The sequence below is a fragment of the Tachypleus tridentatus genome, chromosome 10 (genome assembly GCF_004210375.1).
Source record: "Tachypleus tridentatus isolate NWPU-2018 chromosome 10, ASM421037v1, whole genome shotgun sequence".
NCBI classification, from domain to species: Eukaryota; Metazoa; Arthropoda; class Merostomata; order Xiphosura; family Limulidae; genus Tachypleus; species Tachypleus tridentatus.
The window spans coordinates 146,277,248-146,292,649 of NC_134834.1; the positions used below are offsets into that span (position 1 = coordinate 146,277,248).

A 15,402-nucleotide genomic window follows, 5' to 3' on the forward strand; every position below is an offset into this window, starting at 1 on the left:
GGTCAAATACATCAATCGAAAGGGTTTGAACTTCTAGGTCGAAAACTGTAATTAAATCTCTAAGCGGTTAAAGAGATGACGAATGTATAGGATATATGTTTGTACTTGGTTAAAAAAAAACGAACTCAGAGTCGTTCTGTGAGCCGTTCAGCCCTCGGCTAAACATACGATCTAATCAAAATCAGTCATTAGCGTAAATTTTTCTACAAAACATTGGGCGTTAAAGATTACACATTAGCCACTAAGTATAATATACTAAGAATTTTCAGTTTTTGAAAAGATGTTTGTTTGCTTGTAATTATGCACAATGTTACACTATAGGCTATCTGTGCTCTGCCCACCACGTGTATCGAAACCCGGTTTCTAGCGGTATAAGTTCGAAGACGCCGCTGCGCCAATGGAGGAGGGGGGCGTTTTGCAAAGACCTTGAACTTTATAACATTAGCTCCACCCTTCACGAGATAATCGAGTAAAAACGTGAACAAATGATTGAAAGTAAATATTTGTTGATTTAGCAACATTAACTATCAAACCTGACTTAAGATTCATCCATATATATAATATTAAACAAAATACCTGCGTGGTATCCGCCTCCCCCAAAAAAAACAAAAATAGTCGGAAATTAATATTTCCGTTGACAAGCTCACACAGAAACAAATATAAATGAAGCAAACCCGTTGAAAATTGGATTGGCCCCCAGTAGTAAAGAAAAGACAACAAATAAACCATGTATTTTATGTTTTTATGTTTATCTACGTGGCTATAATTTTTAGGGGCCCCCTACCTAATTTTGGAGGCCCTGGTGGTTCACATATTGTTATTGTCCTGTAGACTGGGTTGGGGTGAATATCTTATTATGTTAAACAAAGGGATAATAATATCATTGTAAAATATAATTTACAGTTTCATTATATGAATAATGAATCGGTACAATCAAAACGTTCTGTACAGGGCAATTCATAATTCGCACAATGTTGTCTGAGTAGCGCTATAACTGGAGCGTGATATTCACATAAAAAAACTATCCATGACATATAAAGAATGTCATAGTTCACTGAGCTAATTTTGCTGTATGTCAGAAATGGACGTGACATTGATATAACATTTGGGCTTTTTGTTGTTGTTGTTGTTAGAAAACACTCTCAGAAGCACAATTCTAAGACCAACAGTCATTCAGAGAGGATATGTAGAAATTGGAATTATCCTGTCCCCTGGTGGTCATTTAATGCATCACTTTCATATCGGTATATAACCTTCTATATGCCCTAGAGTTGTTGTGATACTTCTACATTTCTGCGTGATTTATGAAGCTTTTTGTGTAACAATATTTTCAAATGTTCTCAATGCCCTGAAATGTCTAGGAAACCCGAGTGCTAACCCTATCATCAAAGATGAATGATTTCCAATTTTATTTCAGTGCGAGTTAATAAAAAGCATGCATATGTTTATACATCAAACCAATTATTTGTAAAATAGAGTGGAATTTTAGTTCCGAATCGTTGTTATCTGTTTCGTACGTCAGTGGGTGGGGATTTATTTGTTAATCTAAACATGTAATACTGTTAAAGTTACACAAATTATAACTTCATTTTATGAACAGTGCAGGCTTATTACATATTAAAATTATGCGTAACAAATGTGTGTAACTTTTTACTGTTTTTTTTTTTACTTATCTACAATAAAAATACTAATTAGTTCATGAGGAAGTATAAGGACTTACACTATTAAATATCCGGGCTTGATCCCTGCGCTAGATAACCCACTGTGTAGCTTTTTCGCTTAACAACAAACAACAACAACTTATGTATTTGAGAGAAAATGAAATCTGGAAGTAAAAAAGAAACGCGAAACTAACGAAAAACATGTTCATTTTACAGAAGCATAGACGTTTCGGCGTGTAACTGATCCCATCATCAACGAAGCCAACAATGACCTAGCACTACCGATAAAAGAAATATTTGACCTTGAACAATATTCCACTAGACTTAACAATGTACAGTCTTCCTCCAAGATATATATTTTGTATTATATGTAGTGCATACAGGAAGCATTTCGTCAATGCTTAATAAAAATAATAACGTTTACTCTACCCATTAAAACAAAAAAAAAGTTATTTCAGCCAACGTTTTGCCTTTGTGATTTCATTAGGGCTAGTAATACAAAAGCTGTTTCAGTTTTTGTATTACTCATCCCGATAAAGCCATAAGAATAAACCATTGGCTGAAATTAAAAAATATATTTTTTTTTTCTGGGAGACAAAGGATTTTTTTTCCTAATTTTTATTCCCAAAATATACATTGTTTGATATTAATTTGAACGTCTTACAAATTTTCATTAATTGAAGATGTTATTATAATGTCTACGTTCTTTTATGATTTCCTTATCTCACGTTTCCCTCCTCGATTTCACTTGTTGTCGACTGTAATTACACACACACACGTATTATGGGTGAGTTTAGCGTTTTACGGCGCAAAGCAACTTGGCTATCTGCACACACACATTATCTTGAAATATTTACATGATCGACAGAAATTCCTTTACGCTGTCCCAGAAAATTATATCCATTTTTTCCATCACGTACAGATTTTCCACAAAACATCACACATACGTTTACATAAGTAAATCGTTTTCATTGAAATCGGGTCGCTAAGTGATGTGTGTGTTTTTTTATAGAAAAGCCACATCGGGCTATCTGCTGAGTTCATCGAGGAGAATCTAACCCCTGATTTTAGCGTTGTAAATCAGTAGACTTTCCGCTGTACTAGCGGAGGACTCGGAGTGAGAGTCTTATTGACTCTTCTAGAACCCAGATATAACAAACATAATAATAAAAATGTTAATTGTAGTAAACGAAATAATAATTTGATGGAAGAGTTTTTTTCCCAATTTGTAAAAAAATCTTTACCTGATAGAAAACAATTATATTATTTTTGAAGACTGTGCAGCTGAATTATGGAAAATTTGTTATTAAAACCAAAATAACTTTTATGAAGTTTAAATTCGTAAGCCTCTGTTATTCCTAACGGGTTGTGTTACGTAGTTTGGTTAGTTTTGAATTTCACGCAAAGCTACACAAGGACTATCTGCGCTAGCCATCCCTAATTTAACAATATAAGACTAGAGGGAAGGCAGCTAATCATCACCACCCACCACCAACTCTTGGGCTACTCTTTTACCAACGAATAGTGGGGTTGACCGTCACATTATAACGCCCCCAAGGCTGAAAAGACGAGCAAGTTTGGTGCGACGGGGATTGGAACCCGCGACCCTCGGATTACGAGTCGAACACCTTAGCCCAACTGGCCGGTTGTGTTATTACAATATCTTTAGAATGAGTTGTTTATAATTAAAAGAAATTATATTTTTTGTTTGTAAGTAGTGGATGGAATCTGTTGTATTTTGAAATGTTGGTTTTCTTTCTCTGTTTCTTTGTGTAAAATAAACAGGTTGTGTCATTCTTACTTTTACTGCCAAATGGCACCAACTTTTACATTTTTATACCTTCTTCGTTTTACTTCCTAACAGCTGGTGTTAAACACATCCCTTTCATACCACTCCTACAAGTCTGTAAACAAATATTTTACCTTAATAGCTTGTAAGTGATATCGGACATCTATCGATTCACTGTCGGTACTCGTTTGAAAGTTTTCAACACTCACTACTGTCCAGTCGTTCCGGGTGGCGATTTGCTGCAATTCCAGTAATCCGTTCCGCCCTTAAAAGTGAGGTTCAATATTACATAAAAATTTATATTTGGTTATTTGTATCCTACACGTACAAAATCTGAAAAAAAAGTAGTTTCTCTCAATGGAAAACTTAATTTTTAAAGAAAGTAATACACTGTAGTAATAAGGCAATAATATACCTAAAGTTATATTCGATAAAGAGATATATTAACAGTGCAACTTGAACATGTTTCTTGCTTTAATTTAGTTAAGGCCGAATTTTACTGTATTTAATACTATAAATAAATGGACTTGTAATGTTATTCTACGACTTAACTTTAAAGCTTTCTAAAAAACGTTACTAAAGTATATTTACAACCGATTATTGTTTATATACTTGGAAAATGAAGTGAGTGCTCATTTTCAGAACAGACAAAACCCGAGTATCATTATGACAGATGACATAACCGCTTTTTGTCCATATTGACATAACAAATACATAAGATTTGAATTAAAAATACTCTTGCTTTTTAACACTCTAACGCTTCAAGTTTCTAAAGAAGTCTGCATTTAGTGGCTCAACTTTTAAAAGATGGTAAACTAACATGATATTTCAAATATTGGCTAGTTTTTAACTGGGAAGAAAGCAGTCTGTTTGAGCCCTTCCAGATAAACCTTCCAGGTCTGTATTGTTTTTTTGTTTTTTTTTAATTTCGTGCAAGGCTACACGAGGACTATCTTCGCTAGCCGTCCTTAATGTAGCAGTGTAAAACTAGAAGGAAAGCAGCTAGTCATCACCACCCACCGCTGAATAGTGGGATTGACCATCACATTATAACGCCCCTATGGCTGAAAGAGCGAGCATGTTTAGTACAATTGGAATTCGAACCCGCGACCCATAGGTTACGATTCGAGTGCCTTAACCACCTGGGTCTGTACTGTAAACCTGCCTATCTTCAATTATTGCAATGAAAAGTTCCGTTAAATATACACGGATGTTCATTTTAAGTGTTATTTAGTTTAAATAGTGTGAAGGTTAAAGTAATTAATTTTTAGGAACGATAGTTATGGCAAATAACGCCAAATAACTATACAAAACATTTTTTGTATAGTTCAGTTGTTGTGAATTACGTCATGCCACTCGAACTTTCTCAGTTTTTCTTGTTGCTTTAATCGAATACTGTTCCTCCATCATATAATATATAGTAGTGTATAGACAGTGTGTCTGTGTTTTCTTTTGGCAAAGTCATATCGGGTTATCTGCTGAGTCCACCGAGGGGAATCGAACCCCTGATTTTAGCGTTGTAAATTTGAAGACTTACTGCTGTCCCAGCGAGGGACATATAGAAAGTCCTAGATTGTTGTCGAGAGTATGTATATATATATATATACACACACACACACACAGAAAAGCTATATACACATACCCAAGTAAAGAAATTATACCAAATATATCTATATATATACACGTGTCGACAATTTAGTGAGAAAAAGAGGTAGCCATAAAAATGTACAGTGTGATTTTTAAAGTATAGTAATCGCACACTGTATTTTAATAACAGAGTAGAGAAGATTAATTTGTCTTCTCCATTGAGTTCGAAAATAAGTGAACTCACTCTATATGGAATTTTGTGTTGAAAGAGAATTATTTAAAGCTCTAAATTCAATTGCAATAACCCACGGTGTAACTTAAATGAATTTATCACAGTTTGTATCGTGATAACAGAGTGCAGAAGAATAATTTGTCTTGTCAGTTGAGTTCTAAAATAATTGAATCAGCCTGAGAATTATTTAAAGCTCTGCATTCAACTGTAATAAATAACCATTTAATGATCATTTGACAAAGACATTTAGAGCAGTGGTCCTATAAAACCTGACGTGCACAAAAATTACCACTGGTTTTACTTTTGGTTTTATTGCAAAATAAAACTTATATTATAAAACATAAAATTGTAAAGAAAGGTATTTCTTTAATATGTATCACCATATTCACTGTTTTCTGTCAGGATAGCCACAGCCGACCACTCAAACTCTCGCAAGAGGGCGCTAAGAGCACGACTTTGAAAACTGTCGGGAGGTATCATCTTCAGAAGTGAGGGGTAGAGCCCTTGTCCTGATAAAGTGATGGATAAGGTAGGATCTGTTGCTGTAGGAGCGATATGGGGTATTCGAAGATCCCCTAATATACTCTGCGCCACCTTGGTTTGTGTAGACGTAGAAGGACCAATAACTGCAATCACACTCTCGTCCACCAGGCGGCAAACTGTAAAATAAAGTGTTTATAAATCGTAAATCAATACAGATAATTATAGTAGAAATGATTACCAATTGGATTTCTTAAGAAATGAAAATAAAAAAGTGAAACATTATTCCACATTCGATTTAACTGAAAACACAAAATCTTGTCTACTTCAAATGCAGCTTTTTTCACCGGATGTCAGTAGGTGGAGAAGGGCGTCAGGTAGATCTCATAACCTCAGTAACTATATGTACGAAATATCTGTGTGCATGAGATTTGAAATGCCTAAATGTATTAAGGCGTATTTAGCGAGTATATGCTTCTTTGTTTTTAATTTTGTGCAAAGCCACTTGAGGGCTAACTGCACTAGCGACCCCTAATTCTGAAGTGAAAGACTGGAGGAAAGACAGCTAGTCAATACTTCTCACTGCCGCTAATTCTTGGGCAACTCTTTACTAATGAATATTGGAATTTGAAGACGAGCATGTTTGGTAACAGGATTAGAGCCCATAACCCGCAGATTGCAAGTCTAGTCCCTTAACCACCAGGCAATGCCAGGCACAATTGGTGTAACAGCTTCCTCTTCGAAAGCATCACTGTAAATAATTTATTTGATTTATGATTTAACTCTGAATTTTAGAAAAATACTATAGAACAACTGATTATAAATAATCTTTGGCTTATTATATAACTTTATAAAACTTAATACAGAGCTGCAAAATAAGAAAGATATTATAAAGTTATACTTTCATCAAGCTATTACGGATATATTTATCATGAACCTCAATAGTAGTTCATAATAGGGATCACCCAGGAATTTCACAAGAATTCAAATAAAACATACAGGTAAAATCCATCTAAAAAGCAGACTTGTTCGTGAAAATCCTTCTATCTCAATGATAAAGCTGCTAAAATATTGTAATAGCAGAAAGTTGATTTTCCAATTGTTAGAAAAAATTCGTCCATTTGTTCTTCGTACTATTATTCATTTTGTTCTTGTTTCACGAGTGTACAGAAAAAAAAAAAAACGTCAATTAATATTTTATTCAAACCTAGGTATACCTTCTAAAAAAACTCTTGTGCATGATATAGGGCTGTTTTTATATCGTTTCTTGAAAGAGGAGGAGATATTTTATTGTTTTTGTTTCATCACTATATCTACTGTCCAAATTTTTATTCAAAGCTATTCGAAGACTATAGTAAAAAAAAATTACTTATACTGGGCCAAAATCTGCTCACAACTACTAAACAAACTCCTGCAAAAGTTGTTCTTAAAAACTGAGTTTTCTACCCATAAAATTTTCTACGTTTTTCTGTCCTTCATCCATAAGCTTTTCGAAGCCATTTAAGCATTATTATACCAGTCAGAAGTGCTTCGTTTCATACTAGCTATAAAGACTTCATTTTATTAGGGTAAACAGTATGTATATTTATAACAGTGTCTCCAGTTACTGAATATCAATGGCGCATCCACTTTAAACCAACCATAACAGAAACAAATAAAATTCCACAACGCAACTGAATCAGTATTTACAAAGACTACATTTATACAATTCTCACCTGTTTTTTTTAAAAAAATAGCTCTGTGTATCAATACAGAAAGACTATAACAAAAACTTACCAGCACGTACTACCTCCAGGGAATTGTCACCCTCCAAAACAAGTGGAATGAGTTGAGTATCAGGTAGTATACTTGAACTGTTATTAATGTCGTCCACAGCTAAAAGAAAAGCTTCCTTTCTGGTTAGATCCAACGCCCTCATAATACCCCCTATCATAACGAAACGAAAAGAAAGTTTCTATAATATTCTGTTGTAAGGGCTGGATTACACTATAGAAAGACAGAACAAATTACACGCCAACAACAAGAAACAAATCAAACGAGACAAACTCATATAACAGGTAGAATGATTTGGAACAGAAGTGCGCAAAGCTAGATGAGAGTTCTATGCACAAACAATATTTGAATACTACTAAAAGATAAATGTTTTTGGTAAGTGTCAGGCTCGGCATGTTAAGGTGGTTAGGGCACTCGACTCGCATTCTGAAAGTTGCGGGTTCGAATTTTCGTCCCACCAAACATGCTCGCTTTTTCAACCATGGAAGCATTAAAACGTGACGATCAATCCCACTATTTGTACTTAAAAGAATAGCCCAAGAATTAGCGGTGTGTGGTGATGACTAGCTTTATTTCCTCTAGTCTGTCACTGCTAAATTAGAGATGGCTAGCGCAGATAGCTCTCGTTTACCTTTGCACGAAATTCAAAACAAACTCTTGGTCAGGGAAATACTTAACACGTGACTTTCACGGTAGGGGGCGTGCAATTCTGTAAAAAAAAAGCAAGGGACATTGGTTTTGAATATTGAATAATGGGTTGTAATCTATTCCGTTACTATGTGCACAACGACAGTGATGAATATATCTCTCTGTCTGTACACCAAGAGTTTTAGCTTCAAGTGGCTAATACCAAGCCCCATATTGATCATCATGTAACATTTGCAACTGAGAAGTCTGGAAAGGATTCGATTCTCCGTTCCGCGAAACGACAGGAGTAAATGCTATTTGACTTCGTTTTTTTGATTGACTTAAAGATCGACGTGGACCACTGTTACAGATAGCTGGTAGAACATATTAGAATTTTATTTAATCGATGTGATGAATATCGGGAAATAATTAGGACTATATATACATATATATCCCAGAGGATATTCAACTGAATCCCTGACAGTATTGATATGTGTTTGATGGTTGTAATAAAATAAATTGAATCTTTTTACCGAACCGTCTTCGTATCCATTTTTGAGAAATATTGGCGATCAGTGATTAGCTCAAACGTCACCTACTGTGCTGTAGTTTGATGTTTGTTTTCTTCTTTAACACCGCGTGGTTTACTGAATGATAGTAGAGTTAAAATAAAAATAAAATAAATAAATGAGATGGCGTTATTCACTTACTGTCCCAGCCAGCCTGATGAGCCCTAGTATCAGGCGAAAGGCCTCGTCTGTAATAGATATGGCTTAAATAGTGTTGTTGACATGTTGAAACATGTTTTTAGAATTTATTTTCACATATTATAACAGTTGATCCCTTTGATTACCTCCCCTGCTAGTACAGCGGTGTGAGTCTACGGATTTACAATGCTAAAATCAGGGGTTAGATTTCCCTCGATGGGCTCAGATAGCATGATGTGGTTTTTCTTATAGCAAAACCACACAAACACACACTAATTTGATTAAAAATTCTAATGTAGTATGAACACATACAGTAGACCCAACAATGTTGTTTTTTTCTTGGAATGTTTTGATACTAATTTATCACCACTACTAATTTAAAATTAATGTTAGAAAAAGAAAACAAGTTTTGTTTTTCCTGTGTTATTTGCTGAACTTGACCAGTTTCAGGTCTTACAGTGCTTTGTTTGCTTTCAATTAAGCGCAAAGCTACATAATAGGCTATTTGTGTTCTGCTTGCCACGTGTATCGAAACCTGGTTTTTAGCGGTGTGAGTCAGGAGACATACCTTACAGTGCTAAAATTCTGGGCTCGATCTCTGCAGATTAATTTAAGAAAATAACTACTAAAGGATGACGGATGTTTATTTATTCGTTTTTCCCAATAACTGATGGTGGAACTTGAAAGTTTAAAAAAGTTAATTTTATGCGCGAAATTTAGAAATTCTTTGCACTTGAGACCTGGCGGTTAGGGTGCTCGACTTGCAATTTGCGGTTTGTGACGGTCGATACACTATTTGTTGGTAAAGAATTAGCCCAAGAGTTGAGCTATGAAGTGAAAATCATCAAGGACTCGCCCAGTAGTGACACTTTTGACTTTAACCCTTCCTCTCTAGTGAGTAGAGTCACCTAGTGACTACGAAGTGAAGTCCATTGAAGACTCATCCAGTAATGACAATTTACAGTTGATATCTCTCTGTAGTGAACAGAACCATCCGGTGGGTAGGAATTGAAGTCCACTAAAGACTCAGCCAGTAGTGATAGTTTAAAGTTGCTTTCTCTCTATTGAGTAGAGCCATCTGGTGGCTATGAAGTGAAGTCCACTAAGGACTCACCCAGTAGTAGCAGGCTGATTTAAAGTTGCTTTCTCTCTATTGAGTAGAGCCATCTGGTGGCTAGGAAGTGAAGTCCACTAAGGACTCACCCAGTAGTAGCAGGCTGATTTAAAGTTGTTTACTCTTTCCTCTCAAGTGAGTAAAATTATCTGATGAACAAGAAAATTCGACTAATAATTTACCCAGTAGTAAGGCTGATTTAAAGTTGCTTTCTCTCTATAAAGTAGAGCCATCTGGTAGCTAGGGTGAGTGAAGTCCACTGAGGACTCACCCAGTAGTACAGGCTGATTAATAGTTGTTTAGTCTTAGACAGGGTGAGTAAAATTATCTGATGAACAAGAAAATTCGACTAATAATTTACCTGGTAACGAGAAGGTCAGGCTATAAAGAGTAGTGTTAGACAGGGTGAGTAATACTGAGTAGTGTTAGACAGGGTGAGTAATACTGAAAGTGTTGTCCTTGATTACGCTTTGTAGAAAATTCAAGGTACAGTATGGAATGTTTACGTAAAAAGTGAAATAGCAGGCTTCAAGAAACGATATTCAATTAAACTGCTCACTCTTTTAACTCGAAAGACGCATTTGACATGTCAGAAGAAGCGTGCATGAATATTGAAGTTTCATGACATTTACGACTTTTAAATAGCAGGTTATTAGATTACTTTAGGTATAAAACTTTACACCAAGCTGGCACGTACCCCTGTTATGCTCAGGCGATCTTAACATTACCATACAGTTCTGTTAGGTCTAAAATGATCAAAAATGTGATTGATTTGATCGAAGAATGACTTGGTAACACACCATGATCTTAAGTTTGCGTGATAGTTGTCTTTGTAAGTTGCCATGAGTGCACTACATTCCACCTTCCTTTTAACCAATCAAGCAACGTTCGAATTGATTCATGCTTTTCTGAAAAACACACGTGCTCTTCAGAGGAAGCTAACACGACAAAGCGTTGAGAAAATAGAAGTTCGTATGAATATAACTTGTATAATTTATTCTTGAAATATTTAAAACATATCATTTTATATTAAATTTACTGAAACATGAAATAATATTTGTACTTATTGAACCTACACTTCTAAGTAACGTTGATCATTTGGCTTCATTTCTGCTCAGTTAGTATAGGTTTTTCTAATATGGTTACCACACAAACCTGGATACAGACAGATAAAATATTCGATTTCTTCAAACTGAACACCACCTTGTACGAATACAGACTAAACGGTCTGGCCAGAGACACTAGAGGTTACAGCCACTCTTGAGTTAGACGCATGTTGATCAGAGGGAGAACAATAAGTCAGTGTCACCCACGGCCTATGCGGCTACTGTTATTCTACTAGTAAATATGAATGTTTCAGTAGAATGCTCCTACAGCAGAATGTGTGAAATTAGTTCGATACGTCGCAGCTTGAACCTTGTACCCACTAATGCGCAGCATCGCATGCTAACAACTAAAACATATGAGCAAATATATTTTGTAACTTTAACCAATTTGGACAGAATGGACCTTTAGAAAAGTTTTAATTTTGATGTTGTTGTTTTTCACTGCGTTATTCTTTATTCACAAATATTCGACGAAAGACTACATAAAGCTCCAATCAATTTGCTGTTTCGACCCGAAGTTAAAATTCAGGCAGTTTTGTTGAATGCGTGATGTAACATAAGGTTTAATTTACAATCCAATAAATGTTCGTACACAACATAAAATTTAAACTACGGCTACTCAGTACTTATACATATATATATATATACATACATACATACACATATATATGTATATATACACACAGTTAACATTACTACAATCCAATGAATATATGTTTGGTTTGTTTTGAATTTCGTGCAAAGCTACTCTAGGGCTATCGGCGCTAGCTGTTCCTAATTTAGCAGTGTAAAACTGAAGGGAAGGCAGCTAGTCATCACCACCCACCTCCAACTTTTGGGCTACTCTTTTACCAACGAATAGTGCGATTGAACGTAACATTATAACGCCCCTACGGCTGAAAGGGCGATCATGTTTGGTGCGACGGGGACTCGAACCCGCCACCCTCAGACTACGAGTCGAGGGTCTTAACCACCTGGCCACGCCGGGCCATGAATATATGTGCATACGGACTTTAAACTACAACCTAATGAATATATGTAGAACACTGAATTTAAACTACAATTCAAAAATATATATAAACAAGAGATAACTTAAATTACAACCCAATAAATATCTGTATACAACACAAGGATTATACTACAACCCAATAAATATCTGTACACAACACACAGTTCAAAGCACAACCAAATTAACATATGTACACAACACGGAATTTGAACAACCTTATGCCACACGGAATTTAAACTACAAACCAACGAATATTTCTACAGGGCACAAAGTGTAAACCATAACTCATTTAATATATGTGCAATACACAGAGTCTATACTACAACTCAGCCATTATCTGTACACAATTTAAACTACATTTCAATAATCATATATACACAACACAGAGTTTGAAATAAAACTTAAAAAATAAATGTATATAATACGGAGTTTAGACTAATAAATAAAAATATACAAGCGTTTTAGATCTACAATTCAGGAAATATATGTACATGCTCAAACCAATAGATATATATATATACACACACAGTGTTTAAACTACATTTCAATACGAATTTGTACACGATATAAAATTTAAACTACAATCAGTTTACATGCTTACTATTGTAAATACTAAACATCCTTTAACTGTCTTCACAGTTCGTAGTTCAGTAATATTCAATTTCTTAGCAAAACTAAAACTATTGTGAAATTAAACCGTTGGAACTAATTTAAATACGTGAGAACTAGTTACTGGCTTAACAATATTTATGAAGTATTTTACGCTTTAATTTTTCTCGTGGGAATTTGTTATTCACTTTCTCGTGATTAAGTTCTAAATCTTTGGGGTTATAACATTAAAATCAGGTTTCGATACCCTCAGTGGGCAGGACAGAGACATTGATAAGCCATTGTGTTGCTTTGTGATTAGTAATAAAACTCATACAGAACGAACTACGTACAAATTTTAACTCTGGACTAAGAAGTTTGTGATGATAATTGTACCTTTATTCCTTTAAATATCTCACTCAACGACCACAAGACAAAACGGAAAGATGATTGGTGCGCTCAAGTAAGGACACAAACTAGCAAACGAAATATGGACGCCTCCGAAATTCACACTTACCGATTTTCACTTTTGCAGATTGGGCGCATAAAATCCAAATAAGTAAAACTGATACTTTGAGAAACGTAATTTCCATAGCTTTTATTGACTAGCACCAGTACTATTGTAAACTCACGTAACACAAAGAAAACGGAAATGTGTTCTCTCGGTTTCTGGCCTCCAAACACAATGCCGTCTTGGCATGTGACGTAATATTAGTCCGATACGGAGATCTTCTTGTCAATATGAATGATTAGCACGTGCACTTTATTTCCCTGGCAACGGATTTTATATCCCGTATTGCAGTATGATTTTACATTCTCTTACCCTTAATACGGAATCATAGAAGCATTACTATTTAGTAGTTTGAAATTGTTGAACCACGCTGACACGATAAACGAAAACAAAACCTTAACTTTTAAACTTTTAACGAACTTGCAACAGGTTCGGTAGTTAGAAAGGAGTAACGTCATGATGAGGTTTTTGATGGTTAGGGCTTTTGACTCGCAATCTGAGGGTAGCGGATTCGAATCCCCATTCTACCAAATATGCTTGCTCTTTCTGCTGTGGTGGTGTTATAGTGTAATGGGCAATTCCACTAGTTGTTAGTAAAGGAGTTACCCAAGAATTGGCAGTAAGTGTTGATGACTAGCCAAGCTGTTATATTAGTATAATATTGTAAAGTGTATAAAAGTGAAAACGTAGAAGAGGAAAGCATGAGGCCTGGCATGGCCAAGCGCGTAAGGCGTGCGACACGTAATCCGAGGGTCGCGGATTCGCGCCCGCGTCGCGCTAAACATGCTCGCCCTCCCAGCCGTGGGGGTGTATAATATAACGGTCAATCCCACTATTCGTTGGTAAAAGAGTAGCCCAAGAGTTGGCGGTGGGTGGTGATGACTAGTTGCCTTCCCTCTAGTCTTACACTGCTAAATTAGGGACGGCTAGCACAGATAGCCCTCGAGTAGCTTTGTGCGAAATTCCAAAACATCCTAAAACATCCTCGGAAAGCATGATGACGTCAACTGATCATGGTCTGTATCTTTCATAAGGGTTTCTATGAGGGACGCGCTGAATACATCACAATATCAAAATAGCAACTGCGCGAGAATTTTGAAGTATATGGTTTAAGTAGGTTGTTACAATGGAGAGTGAAAACACTGTATGCATACCAAACCAGTTACATTTGTTTCTAGCTGTGCTCTTGAAACAGCTATACGCTGTTGGATTAACGATACCAAACCTGCATTTTACCAAACTCTCGTCGCGAAGCTCATAGAACGATGAATAAAATTAATCTTTACTTTAATTCATTAATTTTTGGTTTTCCACATCTTCACCACCATCAGTGTACATTGTTTGTCCACATCTTCACCACCGTCAGTGTACATTGTTTGTCCACATCTTCACCACCGTCAGTGTACATTGTTTGTCCACATCTTCACCACCGTCAGTGTACATTGTTTGTCCACATCTTCACCACCATCAGTGTACATTGGTTGTCCACATCTTCACCACCATCAGTGTACATTGTTTGTCCACATCTTCACCACCATCAGTGTACATTGTTTGTCCACATCTTCACCACCATCAGTGTACATTGGTTGTCAACATCTTCACCACCATCAGTGTACATTGTTTGTCCACATCTTCACCACCATCAGTGTACATTGGTTGTCCACATCTTCACCACCATCAGTGTACATTGGTTGTTCACATCTTCACCACCATCGGTACATTAGTTGTCAATCTGATATGGTTGGCTTATAACTTTCTTTGTTTGTTTTGAATTTTGCGCAAAGCTACACGAGGGCTATCTGCACTAGCCTTCTTTAATTTAGCAGTGTAAGACTAGAGGGAAGGCAGCTAGTCATCACCACCCACTGCCAACTCTTGGGCTACTCTTTTACCAACTTATATGTAGCAACTTTCATGTTTTCCTAAACATTGATCGCACATGCCACTAACATGCGTATTTTTTGATAAAATATAAGAATAAAAATACTCATATTTTGATGGGAATGTTCCATAAAAAACGTAACAATTCGAGATAATGGTCGTTTTGAGTATATTTGAATCACGTGATTGGATTTATGGTTTGTGGTTACTTTTGCGTTACATAGAAAATATGGAATCTTTTTTATTAGCAGAAACTCCGATCTACGAGCGGCTATTTGTGCTGATAATTAGTAATCTTAGTATTTATACTTTATTGTAAGAAACTGTATAAAAGTGA

At 35.7% G+C, this 15,402-nt stretch overlaps 1 protein-coding gene across 1 annotated transcript; it reads right to left on the reverse strand.

Moving 5' to 3' along the window:
* Positions 1-3,557: 3,557 nt before the first annotated feature.
* LOC143228533 (metabotropic glutamate receptor-like) lies at positions 3,558-5,989 on the reverse strand. The gene is made up of 2 exons (XM_076459776.1): positions 5,650-5,989; positions 3,558-3,715 (listed from the first exon to the last, which is right to left on the reverse strand). The coding sequence occupies exons 1-2, from the start codon at positions 5,747-5,749 to the stop codon at positions 3,558-3,560; spliced, it is 258 nt and encodes an 85-aa protein (XP_076315891.1). The 5' UTR covers positions 5,750-5,989.
* Positions 5,990-15,402: the final 9,413 nt, after the last annotated feature.

Excerpts from the sequence above, each read along its gene's own strand:
- LOC143228533 (XM_076459776.1), bottom strand. The coding sequence starts at position 5,749 with ATGATACCTCCCGACAGTTTTCAAAGTCGTGCTCTTAGCGCCCTCTTG. Across the intron at positions 3,716-5,649 it reads GACAGAAAACAGTGAATATG|GGCGGAACGGATTACTGGAA; the intron begins GTGATACATATT and ends CTCACTTTTAAG.